This window comes from Oncorhynchus tshawytscha, linkage group LG26 (assembly GCF_018296145.1).
Source record: "Oncorhynchus tshawytscha isolate Ot180627B linkage group LG26, Otsh_v2.0, whole genome shotgun sequence".
Classification (NCBI taxonomy): Eukaryota; Metazoa; Chordata; class Actinopteri; order Salmoniformes; family Salmonidae; genus Oncorhynchus; species Oncorhynchus tshawytscha.
In genome coordinates this window covers 15,499,726-15,517,341 of record NC_056454.1, presented here as the reverse complement: position 1 = coordinate 15,517,341, position 17,616 = coordinate 15,499,726, and the positions used below count along the sequence as shown (strand labels likewise).

Below are 17,616 nucleotides of genomic sequence, written 5' to 3'. Positions count from 1 at the left end.
TGACTGACTCCTCCCGCTTTTCTCCGCAGCCTTCCTCAGTAGCACGGCTGATGAAGGATGCAAGGCCACAAGACCAGACTAGACCCAGCACAAAACACACATCGCCCCCTACAGCTGGGGCTGAGGCAATGCAACAGCGCCGATAAGCTCTACATCTTCTGCTCACAGATGCATGGATCACAATGTTGAAAGTTGGAACAGACAAGCATAGGAACACACTCCATATGCTACCATGCAACGCCCCACACCCACAAACCCACCCACAAACCATCCTCCCTCCACCCCTCAGCCCACCCACCCGCCCACCCACGCACACTCCCCCAGCGATAGGACGTGAGAGGGACAGGTTTCCCTCCTCTTACCATTGTCCAGTAAGTAAAAGACTGGACTGCAGTGGCTGGCTCTCAGACTGGCCACAGGCTCAGGCATGGAGCGAGGGTCATAGTGAAGGGAGCTTGGGTAGGGAACTGGAATAGGAGATGCAACAGAACACACTTTTCAGGAGGGAGAAAACAAAAACAACATGGGTGTATTGAGATAAATACAAGCAGGTACATAATAGCAGTTGATTCTGAAGATACCAATATAAACGTGTGCGATAAGGTCAAGGTAAGGCTACCATGCAAACACAACCACGACAACGAAAACAACGACTAATACTGCTACTACAACGACTACTATGTCTACAACTACTATCACGACTCACCATCACAGATCACTGCAACTCAATGAAATGTTGTCATTGATGATACAGGTAAAGTAACACCTGTTGTTAACATTTATGCTAGGACTTCCCCACAGCCGGTTGTCTAGTCCAGTCACACTCCGGTCAAAATAACCCAGCACCCTTCCAACAGAATTCAGGATGAGAGAGTGTTGTTGATGTATCGATTCCAGACTTGGCTAACAACATGTGCTTCCTTACTGTACTGTCAAATTTTCTCTCTAGCACCTCTCAAACTCATTTTCCAATTCTCGTTAGATTCCTTGTGACATAACACAGACTAAATGATGTTTCAAACTTGGTGTGCAGGTGTGTGGTGAACAGTAAGTACATTTAATCCCAGCCACTCTGCTCATTATAGGAGATAAGAACGGCCACATCCAGCCCAGGCAGGTGGCTTCAGCTCCCCGCTCTCCTTTAAGCTCCCCTTTAAACAGCCAGCCTGTGAGCTCAGGGACAGCACCATCACCTCTCCTCTCTTCTCCTGGAGCCTCGCTTTGCCTCTAAATTTATCCTGCTTGGTCAGAGCCACTCTCTGGCATTTCCACTTATTTTGCCCAACCTCACGAATCGCGTCTCGCCCCAGACTGCAGGATCTATACTACCATCAGCCACAGCAGCCATCGTGAGCAGAAACCCAGACACAACAAGAGATAGTAACAAAGTAAACAAACAACAACGGGAAGGAGGATATGGCTTCAAAGACGAACATGGGGCCAATTACGGGGCCTAACGGTGGGGGGGGGGAGGAGGATGTTTCCCAGTGTGGAGAGGTGAGACGGAAGTAGGAAGGAGGGAGTGAGAGAGAGGAGAGTTGAGACGGGAAATGGTGGATAGTTAATAGGCTGCCTGCCGGGTCTGGGTTTGGCCAGTGGTGGTCACAGCAGGACTGGGGTGTCAGGGCAGGGGGACAGCCAGAGCCAGCCATGCTCAGGTCACTAATCGCCTCAGAGCTGCTTGGGAGAATAACAACGACAGAATCTCGCCATGAGCCCTCTGCCTCAGGATGGAGACTCTGCCTTTCTTCTGCCTGTCATCTGTCCATCTCTTCCTTCCTGCCTCTGACATCCTCTATGTTTCCCACCACTTTTTCTCCAGCCATACCTGTGGCATTCTTTACACACGTCGTCATCATTCCTTTTCTCTGCACCTTTGTAAACACCACACAGTCACACATCACATCCTCATCTCTCTTCCTACCCGATCTCCACCGGTCTCGCTTTTCTCATCTCTGCAATCAATAAAAGGGGTGGGACCAGATAATAGATAGGCTACCCTGACATATTCCACATAGCTATGCACATTGGTATGCATTCCTTCTAACGGCATACCACCAACACTGTATCCTCAGGAGACGTGTGGATACAATGGCAGGGTCAGCCAGGTCTAAGATCCTATAGACCCAAGAGAAACTGCAGTCAGGGCGAGAGAGATAGCGAGAGAGATGGAAAGATAGAGAGAGAAAGAGAGAGAGGGAGAAAGATGGAAAGAGAGAGCGCTAGAGAGAGAGAAAGAGAGGGAGAGAGAGAGGGAGGGAGAGAAAGAGAGGCAGAGAGAGAGAGAGGGAGAGAAAAGAGGCAGAGAGAGAGAGAGAGAGAGAGAGAGAGAGAGAGAGAGAGACAGATGGAAAGAGAGAACGCTAGAGAGAGAGAGAAAGAGAGGCAGAGAGAGAGAGAGAGGGAGGGAGAGAAAGAGAGCCTTGTGCAAAGGCCTTACATTTACTGGTCCTACTTCCTCCGAATCAGAAGCCATGTTCATTCATAATGCAGGCGCTTATGGCAAATTGATTTACGTCTCCAAACAGGGAAAACATTTTTTTGGATGGACTCATTAAATATTCACAACAACATGCTCCGGAGTTTAGATTCGCCTCTGGAAATAAGTGTGTAAATAACGGGCAGAAAAGATGACGTCAGGAAAAACGAGGCCTCATCAATCCCTGTCGGGGGAAAAGTCGGTGGGAAAAGTTTTTCTTCAGAATGGCTGTGCTTTCACAAACATCCCTCACTCCTTTCCTCCACCCCCCCCCCAACTCCCTCCCTCCCTCCTCCATCATTCTCTTTTTCCCCCGAATTCTTTCCATTTTCCAAACGCCACACAAATCATTTCAAGTTATTCACGCTCCACTGACAGGTTTGAGAGTTCAAGTGGATTCTTGCTTCCTGCAAAATAAGATGCTGGTTAAATAGCTGTCGGCTTGAGTACATGCCAATTGACACTTCTTTCTCCGTCCCCTGTCGGCGCGTCAGCACTAAGTGACCCGCGCAGACAGAGCAACGTGTGGCGCGCTCCTAAGAGGAACACATCAAACACAGTGACATCACCGTAACAGACATTACGGGTCATTGTTGACACCGTTAATCAGCCCCCTTCCACACATTCCGTTATAGATTTAATGTCTGGGGCCTGGTGAGAACATTATTTATAGGTGATGATGGCTCTGTCTGGCAAAGTGATGATTCAAATACTAAGCAAATATTTACACAGAAGAAGAACATGTGTCTAAACTTAAGTTGCTGAGAATCTGCTATGTAAAAAAATGTATATAAAAAAATGTACGCAAACACACTCAGACACATTTACGTACACATACTCCCAGTGAAATAAAGATGGCCTTACATCAAGTATAAAGCAAGGCTGTATGGAAACCAAAGCCTAGAGAACACAGCAGGTCTAACAGCACGGCTGGCATTGTATTCCCATCACACACACATTAGTCCAACAGCAGTATCCCTCCCTCCCTCCCTCCCTCCCTCCCTCCCCAGCAGCTGCAGGCAACCGCTCAATGTTTGCTATCCTCCTTTTTCAGTGTGAAAAAGACAAATATTAAACATTTAGCCCCAGCTCCTTCTCAATGCTCATTCTCAGGCACAGCTGGTTTGGTCTGAGCAGAGAGAGGAGAAAGGGAGGGGAGAGGAGGTGAGTGAAAAAGAGGAGGAGAAGGACAGTGGGAAAAAATGTAACGCTGTCAAACACACACGCGCACACACACACACACACACACACACACACACACACAGAAGCCAATTCTCTGATGCACCAGAACAGTCTGGTGCATCTGGCCTGGAGCAAACTCCCTTACTGGCCGACCTACTCACTCTAACACATCCATCTAGCAAACCTGCAGGCCACTGCTCTCTCTAATTATCTCTCTCTCTCTTTATAATTATTTATATATATTTATATATATATATATATATATAATTAGAAAGAGAGAGAGGGGTATATATATACATATATATATGTATATATATATACACACACACCGAGTATACAAAAGCTCTTTCCATGATAGACTGAACAGGTGATAGCCATGATCCCTTATTGATGTAATTTGTTAAAGCTACTTTAATCAGTGTAGATGAAGGAGAGGAGACAAGTTAAAGAAGGATTTTTAAGCCTTGAGACAATTAAGACGTGGATTGTGAGTTCAGAGGGTGAATGGGATAGACAAAAAATATAAGTGCTTTTGAACGGGGCATGGTAGTAGACGCCAGGCGCACCGGTTTGTGTCAAGAACTGCAGTGCTGATGGGTTTTTCATGCTCAACAGTTTCCTTTGTGGAACAAGAATGGTCCACCACCCAAAGGACATCCAGTCAACTTGACACAACTTTGGGTATTTGGCATTGTATTAGGATCCCCATTAGCTGTTGCGAAAGCAGCAGCTACTCTTCCTGGGGTCCACACAAAACAAAACAACAAGAACAGCTCAAAAACAGAACTACCTAATTTCCCCCCAACATCGGACTCCCCTTTAACTTCAGACACTCTTTAGCGCTTGGAGAATTTCATCACTTCGAGCTCAACATTTAAGTGGACTGGAAAATAATTGTACGTTTCCTGTTCTCCACTCATTACCTGTATTAACTGCACCTGTTTGAACTTGTTAGCTGTATAAAAGACACCTGTCCACAGACTCAATCAAACAGACTCCAACCTCTCCACAATGGCCAAGACCAGAGAGCTGTGAAAGGACATCAGGGATAAAATTGTAGACCGGCACAAGGGTGGGATGGGCTACAGGACAATAGGCAAGCAGCTTGGTGAGAAGGCAACAACAGTTGGCGCAATTATTAGAAAATGGAAGAAGTTCAAGATGACGGTCAATCACCCTCGGTCTGGGGTCCATGCAAGATCTCACCTCGTGGGGCATCAATGATCATGAGGAAGGTGAGGGATCAGTCCAGAACTACACGGCAGGACCTGGCCAATGACCTGAAGAGAGCTGGGACCACAGTCTCAAAGAAAACCATTAGTAACACACTACGCCGTCATGGATTAAAATCCTGCAGCGCACTCAAGGGCCCCCTGCTCAAGCCAGCGCATGTCCAGGCCCGTCTGAAGTTTGCCAATGACCATCTGGATGATCCAGAGGAGGAATGGGAGAAGGTCATGTGGTCTGATGAGACAAAAATAGAGCTTTTTGGTCTAAACTCCACTCGCCGTGTTTGGAGGAAGAAGAAGGATGAGTACAACCCCAAGAACACCATCCCAACCATGAAGCATGGAGGTGGAAACATCATTCTTTGGGGATGCTTTTCTGCAAAGGGGAAAGGACGACTGCACCGTATTGAGGGGAGGATGGATGGGGCCATGTATCGCGAGATCTTGGCCAACAATCTCCTACTCTCAGTAAGAGCATTGAAGATGGGTCGTGGCTGGGTCTTCCAGCATGACAACGACCCAAAACACACAGCCAGGGCAACTAAGGAGTGGCTCCGTAAGAAGCATCCCAAGGTCCTGGAGTGGCCTAGCCAGTCTCCAGACCTGAACCCAATAGAAAATCTTTGGAGGGAGCTGAAAGTCCGTATTGCCCAGCGACAGCCCCAAAACCTGAAGGATCTGGAGAAGGTCTGTATGGAGGAGTAGGCCAAAATCCCTGCTGCAGTGTGTGCAAACCTGGTCAAGAACTACAGGAAACGTATGATCTCTGTAATTGCAAACAAAGGTTTCTGTACCAAATATTAAGTTCTGCTTTTCTGATGTATCAAATACTTATGTCATGCAATAAAATGCAAATGAATTACTTAAAAATCAAACAATGTGATTTTCTGGATTTTTTTGATTCTGTCTCTCACAGTTGAAGTGTACCTATGATAGAAATTACAGACCTCTACATGCGTTGTAAGTAGGAAAACCTGCAAAATCGGCAGTGTATCAAATACTTGTTCTCCCCGCTGTATAAACTCAGCAAAAAAAGAAACTGCCCTTTTTCAGGGCCCTGTCTTTCAAAGATAATTCGTAAAAATCAAAATAACTTCACAGATCTTCATTGTAAAGGGTTTAAACACTGTTTCCCATGCTTGTTCAATGAACCATAAACAATTAATGAACATGCACTAACAGGTTACCGACGGTAGGCAACTAAGATCACAGTTATGAAAACTTAGGACACTAAAAGAGGCCTTTCTACTGACTCTGTAAAACACCAAACGAAAGATGCCCAGGGTCCCTGCTCATCTGCGTGAACGTGCCTTAGGCATGCTGCAAGGAGGCATGAGGACTGCAGATGTGGCCAGGGCAATAAATTGCAATGTCCGTACTGTAAGACGCCTAAGACAGAGCTACAGGGAGACAGGACGGACAGCTGATCGTCCTCGCAGTGGCAGACCACGTGTAACAACACCTGCACAGGATCGGTACATCAAAACATCACACCTGCGGGACAGGTACAGGATAGCAACAACAACTGCCCGAGTTACACCAGGAATGCACAATCCCTCCATCAGTGCTCAGACTGTCCGCAATAGGCTGAGGGACTGAGGGCTTGTAGGCCTGTTGTAAGGCAGGTCCTCACCAGACATCACCGGCAACAATGTCGCCTATGGGCACAAACCCACCGTCGCTGGACCAGACAGGACTGGCAAAAAGTGCTCTTCTCTGACTTCTCTGACGAGTCGCGGTTTTGTCTCACCAGGGGTGATGGTCGGATTCGTGTTTATCGTTGAAGGAATGAGCGTTACACCGAGGCCTGTACTCTGGAGCGTGATTGATTTGGAGGTGGAGGGTCTGTCATGGTCTGGTGCGGTGTGTCACAGCATCATTGGACTGAGCTTGTTGTCATTGCAGTGTGTGTTACAGGAAAGACATCTTCTTCTCTCATGTGGTACCCTTCCTGCAGACTCAACATAACATGACCCTCCAGCATGACAATGCCACCAGCCATACTAGTCGTTCTGTGCGTGATTTCCTACAAGACAGGAATGTCAGTGTTCTGTCATGGCCAGCAAAGAGCCTGGATCTCAATTTTGACCCCCCTTGTTCAGGGACACATCATTCAATTTCTGTTAGTCACATGTCTGTGGCACTTGTTCAGTTTATGTCTCAGTTGTTGAATCTTGTTATGTTCATACAAACATTTACACATGTTACTTTTTCTGATAATAAACGCAGTTGACAGTGAAATTACGTTTCTCTTATTGTGTAAAAGAATCGCTGTTTATTGTCAAATTCGACCGAGCGAAAGATCACACATAATTTAACATACAACTTCTTACCTAAATTATTCATACTCCTTTACATGTTAGTATTAAACTGGTATCTACTCAAAACATGAGATTAATCTGTAAAACAAACAATGAGGCATTATTTGGTTTCAACACTGAAGAAGATGAGGGCGCACCGGGCTACGCAATGATAAATTGACAGGAGAGTCATTTTTCTTTACTGGAACTATCTAGAAACACTTCAGATACGAGGTTGGTGTCTCTTTTTTGAACAACAACAAAAAAGATGGTGTTAGTCCACTCTGCCACCAGGAGGGAGCTAGCATGCCATGTTTTTTAACTCATACAATGCTGTTCATTTGAACCTATTCAAAAAAAAAATTTTTTACCTTTATTTTACTAGGCAAGTCAGTTAAGAACAAATTCTTATTTTCAATGACGGCCTAGGAACAGTGGGTTAACTGCCTGTTCAGGGGCAGAACAACAGATTTGTACCTTGTCAGCTCAGGGATTTGAACTTGCAACCTTTCAGTTACTAGTCCAACGCTCTAACCACTAGGCTACCCTGCCGCCCCAAATGAAAAACATTTCAAAGGAAACAAGCACTCATGAACCTTTTCCCTGTGAGTTCCAAATATCTCGAACAGTTTAAAAAAAAATTTGCGTGACTGTTTCAAAATGGGATTTTTACTCAACAGGACAGTTAACCCGCCTAGCACGCAAACCAAGGCATGCTGCCTGCTAATTATCTACTGGCTATGTTTCAACTTGTCATTTTTTAAATGATTTTCTAACAAGTTTTATTTTCAAACAGTTTGAATTGAGGTGTGTTTTCCGAAATCCTCATTAATTCACATAAGAATTAGCCCATTTCACCGTTGTGGACAATTTATGTTTGAGGCTTTACTGAGCCAGACAAACATCTCCCTTCAAGGAGAGCTCAGGCACTTCCCCAGTGAATCCCCAGATCAAGTATCCACACATTTGCCAATCTCTAGTCAGAACAGGCACAAACCTTTTTCCTACGGCACATTTTCTGGCTGCCCCTCATTGCCTTTATTGTTGTTTCGCTTACAAATAATAACTTTGGACATGTGTGTGCGTTCCTATCAAAGTATGGGCTTATTTTCTGCATATGGTGTTGTCGTTTCTACTGTAGCATTCTTTATGTATGGAGCATAATGTATTTACTGTTTTATTTATGTTTTCAAGTACTGGTGACAAATCATGCATTCCGATTCTTGCGTAGATTATAATGGACACACACGAAAAATAATTTTGTGAAGGTTGCACTGATTATAATTAGCTAATGCAAAGCTATTTCCCAGATACTTGTGGCGCCATGTTTGTTGGCATCATACAATGCATTCTGGTTGTCACGTAAGTGTCTGTCAGACCAAAGATGTTATAACAAAACGAGGTGAAGGGGAGGTGCACTCGACTGTTTTTTGGGGCAACTGGGAACTTTATGGTGCAACTGGGAATTTTCAGGTCGGAAAATTGGAACTCGAGAAAATTGACAGAATTCCCGAGTTCGAATTTCGAGTTAGATGACCATTCAAATCAATTTTTCCACAGTCGGAGCTTGTTTTTTTTCTGAGTTCCCAGTTGTCTTGAACACACTAAAGTCGGAAGTCTGAGATTTTCAAATTCCTAGTTCCCAGTTGTTTTGAACGCGGCATCAGATTGTAACTAAGGTACCTCAGGCTTGCCAGCTCTAATTCCCCTTTCCAGGTTTTTTTTTTTTAAATGTAGCTTAGAAACTTCTCCTGTGTTTGCCACCATTTATTGATAAATCCTACATCATAGTAATATTTCCTGTATCATATCCCCCGATAATATCTTCCCCCATTTCTACCCCCCATAGACTTGAAAACCCTCCACACATTAAATGAACCCCCACAAAGCCCCCATAAAATGATTTCATCCATATCTGGCAACCCTGTTTAGCTTTCGCGTTACAGTTAGGCTAGGCAGCAGGCTTGTATTTGGGGTGATGCTCTGTGAGAATATAACGTTTTATTTGCTTTGTGATTTGTCAAAAACTGTAAACGACTTGTCAAGTAATGTGCTCCGGTTCTTGTATACACTGTAACAAGTACATTGAAGATTTGTAATATGCTGAAAAGTTGCCAAACAAAGTTTGCACAGCCATCTTTGACTTAGACATTTATTTGCTTCTTATAGTGAGTGGCATTCTAGGATTAGGGAGTTTTTGCTTGTCAAACATAAACAAACATGGCTGCCATCATAAAGAATTTAGCGGCTGTTAGCTTAGCTGTTAGGTTGCTAACCTATGTTTGTTTTTGTTTTTTTGTCAGCACCACCTGTTATTTAGACTGGTTTATGGAACGCGTCTGATTGAGGATGTGGTCCGTCTGATGCTTGGATGATGAAGGTCACATTTACCTTTTATTTCCCATCAGTACGAAACATTGTTTAGATCCTTTTCAGACAACAAGGCTGTTTAGAGGCGTTTGCTGCATCATACGTTCTGTTGCTACTGTCCCAATCACATATTTGCGTTGCGATGCTGCAGGGACCACTGAACGCGTCAAAGGGTTAAATGTCCTGACAATGTTCCAAAGCAATGGAACTATCCTTTCCAAGGACGTTGTGGTAAGGTTTACCATAGAATGCTAAATAACCACGCTCTCACCGAGCTCTAAGAAACATATGGTTTGTTATGTGCTAGCTGGGAACACTTTAAGAAGTATCCTTCCAGGTTGATATGTTAATACAGTTACCATTCACTTCAAGTTAAAGTGATGCCCCAAAGGTAAAGTGTCCATACCCCAGTGACAGGTACAGAGTCCATACCCTGAGGCTAGGTTCTTGCTGAAACCGACCGGCATCCCAGTGCGACCTTCAGCTTTGATCAGATGTAACAATCCTGTGAAGTGAGTTGGGTGGAGAGAGAGTGTGTGTGTGTGTGTGTGTGTGTGTGTGTGTGTGTGTGTGTGTGTGTGTGTGTGTGTGTGTGTGTGTGTGTGTGTGGGGGGGGGGCGTTACCTGAGGTGGGTGACTTGCTTCTCTCCATGTCCATGGATACCTGGTTATCGGAGAGTTCTGTAAGGCCTGTCGCAGCCAATCAGATTCCAACAGGATGAGGAGGAGGAGGAGAACGTGGGATAGAGAGAGACTCTTCAGTCATGGTCATATAAAGAAAGCATGGTGATATAACAGACAGTTGACAGTGCCGTAACAGCATCTGTTGCCATGGAGACACAACATACAGTCATCAGTAGCATAACGTTGTCCGTTGCTGAGGCGGACCACTCTGATCCTGACGCAACACACAAGATTCAGGAAGTTTTCCCCCCATACATGATGATCATTTATACCACAGCATTGTTTAATACAGGATTCTGATTGGCTAGAAAGGCATTCTATAGCGTGCGTCAATTTCAGATATATAGAAATTGGACACCTCTGAAGTAGTCCCTTCTTCCGTTTCTTTACTTATACAGTGGTCTGCAGAGGTCACACAGCTCAATATAGCTTTACTTATACAGTGGTCTGCAGAGGCCACACATCTCAATATAGCTTTACTTATACAGTGGTCTGCAGAGGCCACACATCTCAATATAGCTTTACTTATACAGTGGTCTGCAGAGGCCACACATCTCAATATAGCTTTAATTATACAGTGGTCTGCAGAGGCCACACAGCTCAATATAGCTTTACATATACCGTGGTCTGCAGAGGCCACACAGCTCAATATAGCTATAGCTAAAAGTTCAACGTGAATCATTTCCGTCTGTGTTGAAGCTCAGGATCAGCTTAGTTCACTACCAGCATGTATGGCAATGAACACCACATGACATGAGGCCTGCACTGCAGAGTTTGGCTGAGTATTCAGCCCGAGGCCTGTAATGTCAGCACATCAGATATGACCCAACTCAATCATTGTCATTGTTTGCTCTTCAATGAATCACATTGATTTTATAAAGCCATTTTTACATCAGCACTTGTCACAAAGTACTTTACAGATACCCAGCCTATAACCCCAAAGAGCTTTACAGATACCCAGCCTATAACCCCAAAGAGCTTTACAGATACCCAGCCTATAACCCCAAAGAGCTTTACAGATACCCAGCCTATAACCCCAAAGAGCTTTACAGAAACCCAGCCTATAACCCCAAAGAGCTTTACAGATACCCAGCCTATAACCCCAAAGAGCTTTACAGATACCCAGCCTATAACCCCAAAGAGCTTTACAGATACCCAGCCTATAACCCCAAAGAGCTTTACAGATACCCAGCCTATAACCCCAAAGAGCTTTACAGATACCCAGCCTATAACCCCAAAGAGCTTTACAGATACCCAGCCTATAACCCCAAAGTACTTTACAGATACCCAGCCTATAACCCCAAAGAGCTTTACAGATACCCAGCCTATAACCCCAAAGAGCTTTACAGATACCCAGCCTATAACCCCAAAGAGCTTTACAGATACCCAGCCTATAACCCCAAAGAGCTTTACAGATACCCAGCCTATAACCCCAAAGTACTTTACAGATACCCAGCCTATAACCCCAAAGAGCTTTACAAGATACCCAGCCTATAACCCCAAAGAGCTTTACAGATACCCAGCCTATAACCCCAAAGAGCTTTACAGATACCCAGCCTATAACCCCAAAGAGTTTTACAGATACCCAGCCTATAACCCCAAAGTACTTTACAGATACCCAGCCTATAACCCCAAAGAGCTTTACAGATACCCAGCCTATAACCCCAAAGAGCTTTACAGATACCCAGCCTATAACCCCAAAGAGCTTTACAGAAACCCAGCCTATAACCCCAAAGAGCAAGCAATGCAGAGGCAGATGCACAGTGGCTAGGAAAAACTCCTTATGATGCAGGAACCTAGGAAGAATCTTAGAGAGGAACCAGGCTTAGAGGGGTTGGGCCTACATTGCCCTGTGATTGACATCTGAACGTTAAAGTAATGACACATGTATTTAAACATACTGTATGCAGCACAAGCCTCATTCAAACAGATACACACAGACGATAAAGAGACGAAGACCTCGTCGCAGCGCGATCAAGTTGATCTTAAAGCTAGTAAAAAAACAAAAATCTCACGTGAAATCTAAACTGGAGTCTTTTACCGAAACTTTCAGTTGAATGTCTTGAAATTCGGGAAAACGTGCAGTGTTCTAACTGAGTAACTGTGCTGGGACAAAACTCAGCTGCAGTGTTCTAACTGAGTAACTGTGCTGGGACAAAACTCAGCTGCAGTGTTCTAACTGAGTAACTGTGCTGGGACAAAACTCAGCTGCAGTGTTCTAACTGAGTAACTGTGCTGGGACAAAACTCAGCTGCAGTGTTCTAACTGAGTAACTGTGCTGGGACAAAACTCAGCTGCAGTGTTCTAACTGAGTAACTGTGCTGGGACAAAACTCAGCTGCAGTGTTCTAACTGAGTAACTGAACTGGGACAAAACTCAGCTGCAGTGTTCTAACTGAGTAACTGTGCTGGGACAAAACTCAGCTGCAGTGTTCTAACTGAGTAACTGAGCTGGGACAAAACTCAGCTGCAGTGTTCTAACTGAGTAACTGAACTGGGACAAAACTCAGCTGCAGTGTTCTAATACATTTAAAGCCTGAAATGTTTCATTTGAAGTCATTCATCAAATGAATGCTTGGTTCTTGAAGTTGTGAAATAAAACAAAGTCAATTTTGATTCAATGTCTCAAATCATTTATTAATAAAAGAAAAACTTTTACTCGGCTAGTCCACATAGTAGTTATATGATGTCTGGATGTCCATGTCATGATTGAACGTTTACGCACGCAAATCTCTGTGCTGCATTTACAATGTATACAGTGTCACGGCTTTTTGACATTTAGTCACTTCATAAAAGGGGACCCTTGGCAAAAGGACATACTATATTGACATAACTGGAATGTGATTAAATAATTCATAGGTTTTGATAAAGCACTGGGATTTGATTCCATAATGGCTGTGCCACTGGGATTTGATTCCATAATGGCTGTGCCACTGGGATTTGATTCCATAATGGCTGTGCCACTGGGATTTGATTCCATAATGGCTGTGCCACTGGCATTTGATTCCATAATGGCTGTGCCACTGGGATTTGTTTCAGAGCTGTTTCAGAAACAATCAATGTCATTCCAATCATCTCTCCAGTACGTCCCCTTGCCATAATCCTCTTGCGTCTCTGTTCCCTTGGTCCCTTCTTCCCTTGTCCCCTTGTCTCCCTCCCCAGTCTCCTTGCCTTGAGGATGGCCTGACTTACTCTGATAGGACGTACGGATCCTTTTCTTTGAATCTGAATAAAAGTGAGACAGACCACGCATGCAAAAGTCTGCAGGCAGGCCCACATGCCCACACCAGCAGCCACAGTCACCAAAAGAGAGGGATGAGGAGGAGGGAGAGAGAGAAGAACACAAAGGCCCAGAGTGAAAAATAAAGTGAAGGCAAGCAGCAACCCAGTTAGTGTAAAGGAGAACAGAGCAACCCAGGTTCCAACCCCAAATAGTAACTGACCCTACTTATCCCAAAAGGAAAAAGCATTGTACAGGAATAGAAAGAAACCTAGTAGTATGGGGGAGAATAAGGACAAACCCAGTCCACGTTCCCAATGTCCAATTAGCATTACTTGTGCAACTTGCTGATTGGGCAAAGTTGATGTACAATTGTATTTCTGGAAAAGCATTGTTTATCAATTGGAATTGAGTGTAAGAAAAGTGCAATACTGCAATAAAACCAACACTAAAACGTCTACTTATGTGAGATGAAAACACATATAGTCCTATTCACATAGACATGTGGTAGAGACAACAGCTAAAGGACATCATACTCAGTGTTTGCATGTTTTTATTCTCTTAACCTTTGTTTGACTATGCAGATAAGCAACGTGAACCTGAGTGAAGCTGGCCATTACTGAAAAGGAGAAAAGTAGCAACTTCAGGGGCGAGAGCAGCCCTTTCTACCCCTCTCTTTTCTCTCTTCTAAAAGAGACTGATTGATCTGACTAAGGCTACCCTGGGAGACTTCACTGAAGCAGAGAATAGTCCCGTCGCTCTATAAAAGCTCTTGCGCAACACCAAAGGAGAGAAGGACTCAAAGCCCAGAGTCATCCTCCTCCTACCTCCACCGCTGCCAAACAAAGTCCTGAATACATGGAAGGCTTCTTCAGGTGTACTTGTGGGAGTTTTCACACGATAAAAAAGCCTTTCCAAGAGCGCGAGGAGGGTTTAAAACGTACATTGAACTGTCCTTCAGGAAAACAATACAAAGGTTATGCCTCCAAAGTTATTCTCAACCTTTTCTCTACTTTTAAGTTCTTGTGGGTTTTCCTCAGAAAATGGACCGACGGCCAGGGCACTGCATCTGTGTCCGTCTGTGGGTCTGCAGGCATGTGCATACGCATGTGTGTGTAGGGGGAGGGTGGAGGGGGCTGGGAGGTGTGATGTAGTCACAGGGTGTACCGGCACCGGTCCAGATTAGTAGTACTCAGAAGGGTGTCAGTCTCAGGAAAGCTTCTGTGACTTATCTTAGAGTAGTGCTGAAGCCGGACTAACAGAAAGAACCACAACATGCACATGATGCTCCCGCGGAATGCAGCCTGTCACATGCACCTCCTGTGGCTGTTTGTGAACAGTTGTGTGTGTTTTTTAAAATTTTGCACATGTACTGTATGTAGTCTGTACTGTAGGGATACAGAGAGGTTAGGAAAAGAGACAGGAACGAGAAGGAATGGACAGATAAGATAGAGAGACAGAATTGGAGACTACGGTCGTAACGAATGCAAAAGAAAAGGTGTGTGTGAGAGAGAGAGACAGACAGAGACAGAGAGAGAGAGAGAGAGAGAGAGAATTGTTGATACAGTGCATTCTGAAAGTATTCAGACCAATTTTTACACATTTTGTTACGTTACATAAGTATTCAGACCCATTACTCAGTACTTTGTTGAATAACCTTTGGCAGTGATTACAGCCTTGAGACTTCTTGGGTATGATGCTACAAGCTTGACACACCTGTATTTTGGGAGTTTCTCCCATTCTTCTCTGCAGATCCTCTCAAGCTCTGTCAGGTTGGATGGGGAGCATTGCTGCACAGTTATTTTCAGGTCCCTCCAGAGGTGTTCGATCGGGTTCAAGTCTGGGCTCTGGCTGGGACACTCAAGGACATTCAGAGACTTTCCCAAAACTACTCCTGCGTTGTCTTGACTGTGTGCTTAGGGTTGTTGTCCTGTTGGAAGGTGAACCTTTGCCCCAGTCTGAGATCCTGAGCGCTCTGGAGCAGGTTTTAATCATGGATCTCTCTGTACTTTGCTCTGTTCATCTTTCCCTCAAGCTTGTCTCCCATTCCCTGCCGCTGAAAAACATCCCCACAGCATGATGCTGCCACCCCCATGCTTCACCGTAGGGATAGTGCCAGGTTTCCTCCAGGTGTGACGCTTGGCATTCAGGCCAAAGAGTTCAATCTTGGTTTCATCAGACCAGAGAATCTTGTTTCTCATGGTCTGAGAGTCCTTTAGGTGCCTTTTGGCAAACTCCAAGCGGGCTGTCATGTGCCTTTTACTGAGGAGTGGCTTCCGTCTGGCCACTCTACCATAAAGGCCTGATTGGTGGAGTGCTGCAGAGATGGTTGTCCTTTTGGAAGGTTCTCCCATCTCCACAGAGGAACTCTGGAGCTCTGTCAGAGTGACCATTGGGTTATTGGTCACTTCCCTGACCAAGGCCCTTTTCTCCAATTGCTCAGGTTGCCCGGGCGGACAGATTCTAGGAAGAGTCTTGGTGATTCCAAACACATTCATTTAAGAATGATGGAGGTCACTGTGTTCTTGAGGACCTTCAAAGCTGCAAAAATATTTTGGTAGCTTTTCCCAGATCTGTGCCTCGACATAATCCTGTCTCGGAGCTCTACGGACAATTCCTTCTACCTCATGGCTTGGTTTTTGCTCTGACATGCACTGTCAACTGTGGGACCTTCTATAGACAGGTGTTTGCCTTTCCAAATCATGTCCAATCAATTGAATTTACCACTGGTGGACTCCAATCAAGTTGGAGAAACATCTCAAGGATGATCAATGGAAACAGGGTGCAACTGAGCTCAATTTTTCGAGTCTCACAGAAAAGGGTCTGAATAGTTAAATAAATAAGCTATTCCTGTTTTTTTTTTTTTTATACATTTGCAAACATGTCCAAAAACCTGTTTTGCTTCGTCATTATGGGGTATTCTGTGTCGATTGCCAAGAAAATCAATTTTAGAACAAGGCAGTAAGGTAACAAGATGTTGAAAAAGTCAAGGGGTCTGCATACTTCCCGAATGCACTGTATGTCTGTGTGCGCAAACATACCAATACATGTGTTTATGTTAATGTGCATATGAGTTTGTATATATGTATGTGTGTGTGTGTGTATGTGTGTGTGTGTGTGTGTGTGTGTGTGTGTGTGTGTGTGTGTGTGTGTGTGTGTGTGTGTGTGTGTGTGTGTGTGTGTGTGTGTGTGTGTGGAACACGGGGTGTGGGTGTTCCCCTACCTGAGGTGGACTGTCTGTTCTTGCGTGGGGAGCGTGTGAGTCGTTGGTAGGGGTCTGCAGCTCCGTACAGGTCCAGTGTGCCCATACACATCAGGATCGTCTTCTGAAGGAAGTCCACCACCGTTAGACCATTACAGTTCCCAAACGCTAGGCTGACACACACACACACACACACACACACACACACACACACACACAGAGGAGAAGAGCGTGAGAACCAGCCACTACCTAGTTAGTGTGAAACTGAAGGGAGAAAACGGAGAGAGAAACCTGAGGTTTGAAACCCATAGCCTGAAAAATAATTCCTATCTATAGTATAATACAATTTACCAGAAGCTCGTCTGTTCAGGAAACACACAAAAAAATACAAGGCATCTTTTCCCATACATACATTATTCAGAGATCACAGAATCAGAGATTACATCAGGGATTCTTACACATGAAATCACTGAAAATGGAAAGTGGTACGTTTCCCCCACAATTTCCTGTATTGTGGCAACAACATCCCTGTGTACTGAGAAGCATGATGACCAGCATACCAATACTACATTGCCAATCAACAGCATGCCTGAAATACTGTAGGAAGACTTATAATAATACTTTGGCGGGTGCTTATATTTGTCCCATTTCACACATGTACAAGTGTGTCTTAATACACATGTGGATTGGATATCTTCTTTTTGCATATCCCAACTCAGAGAGTGGGTTCACGGCCAGGCTCTGCCATTATCAAAGGGGACCCTGGAGCAATTAGGGTTAAGTGCCTTGCTCAAGGGCACTTCGCCAGACTTTTCACCTTGTTGGCGCAGGGACTCAAACCAGCAACCGAAAGCCCAATGTTCTAACGGCTAGACTACCTGTCATTCCAGTTCCAGAAAACAACTTCAGCATGCGACCAACGTTACAATGTCCACACTAGAACCAACATCA

At 44.7% G+C, this 17,616-nt stretch overlaps 1 protein-coding gene across 8 annotated transcripts in view; it reads right to left on the bottom strand.

Moving 5' to 3' along the window:
* The window catches only part of stxbp5l (syntaxin binding protein 5L), a 219,727-nt gene that overhangs the window by 23,056 nt on the left and 179,055 nt on the right, over positions 1-17,616 (bottom strand). For 3 of the 8 annotated variants that reach the window (XM_042306775.1, XM_042306778.1, XM_042306776.1), the window contains exons 18-21: positions 16,687-16,838; positions 13,436-13,504; positions 10,185-10,250; positions 363-467 (exon numbers count right to left, since the gene is read on the bottom strand). In XM_042306775.1, the coding sequence (XP_042162709.1) occupies positions 363-467; positions 10,185-10,250; positions 13,436-13,504; positions 16,687-16,838 (392 nt within the window). The remainder of the gene's footprint in view (positions 1-362; positions 468-10,184; positions 10,251-13,435; positions 13,505-16,686; positions 16,839-17,616) is intronic. The other 5 variants (XM_042306779.1, XM_042306782.1, XM_042306780.1 and 2 more) reach the window with 3 other exon arrangements.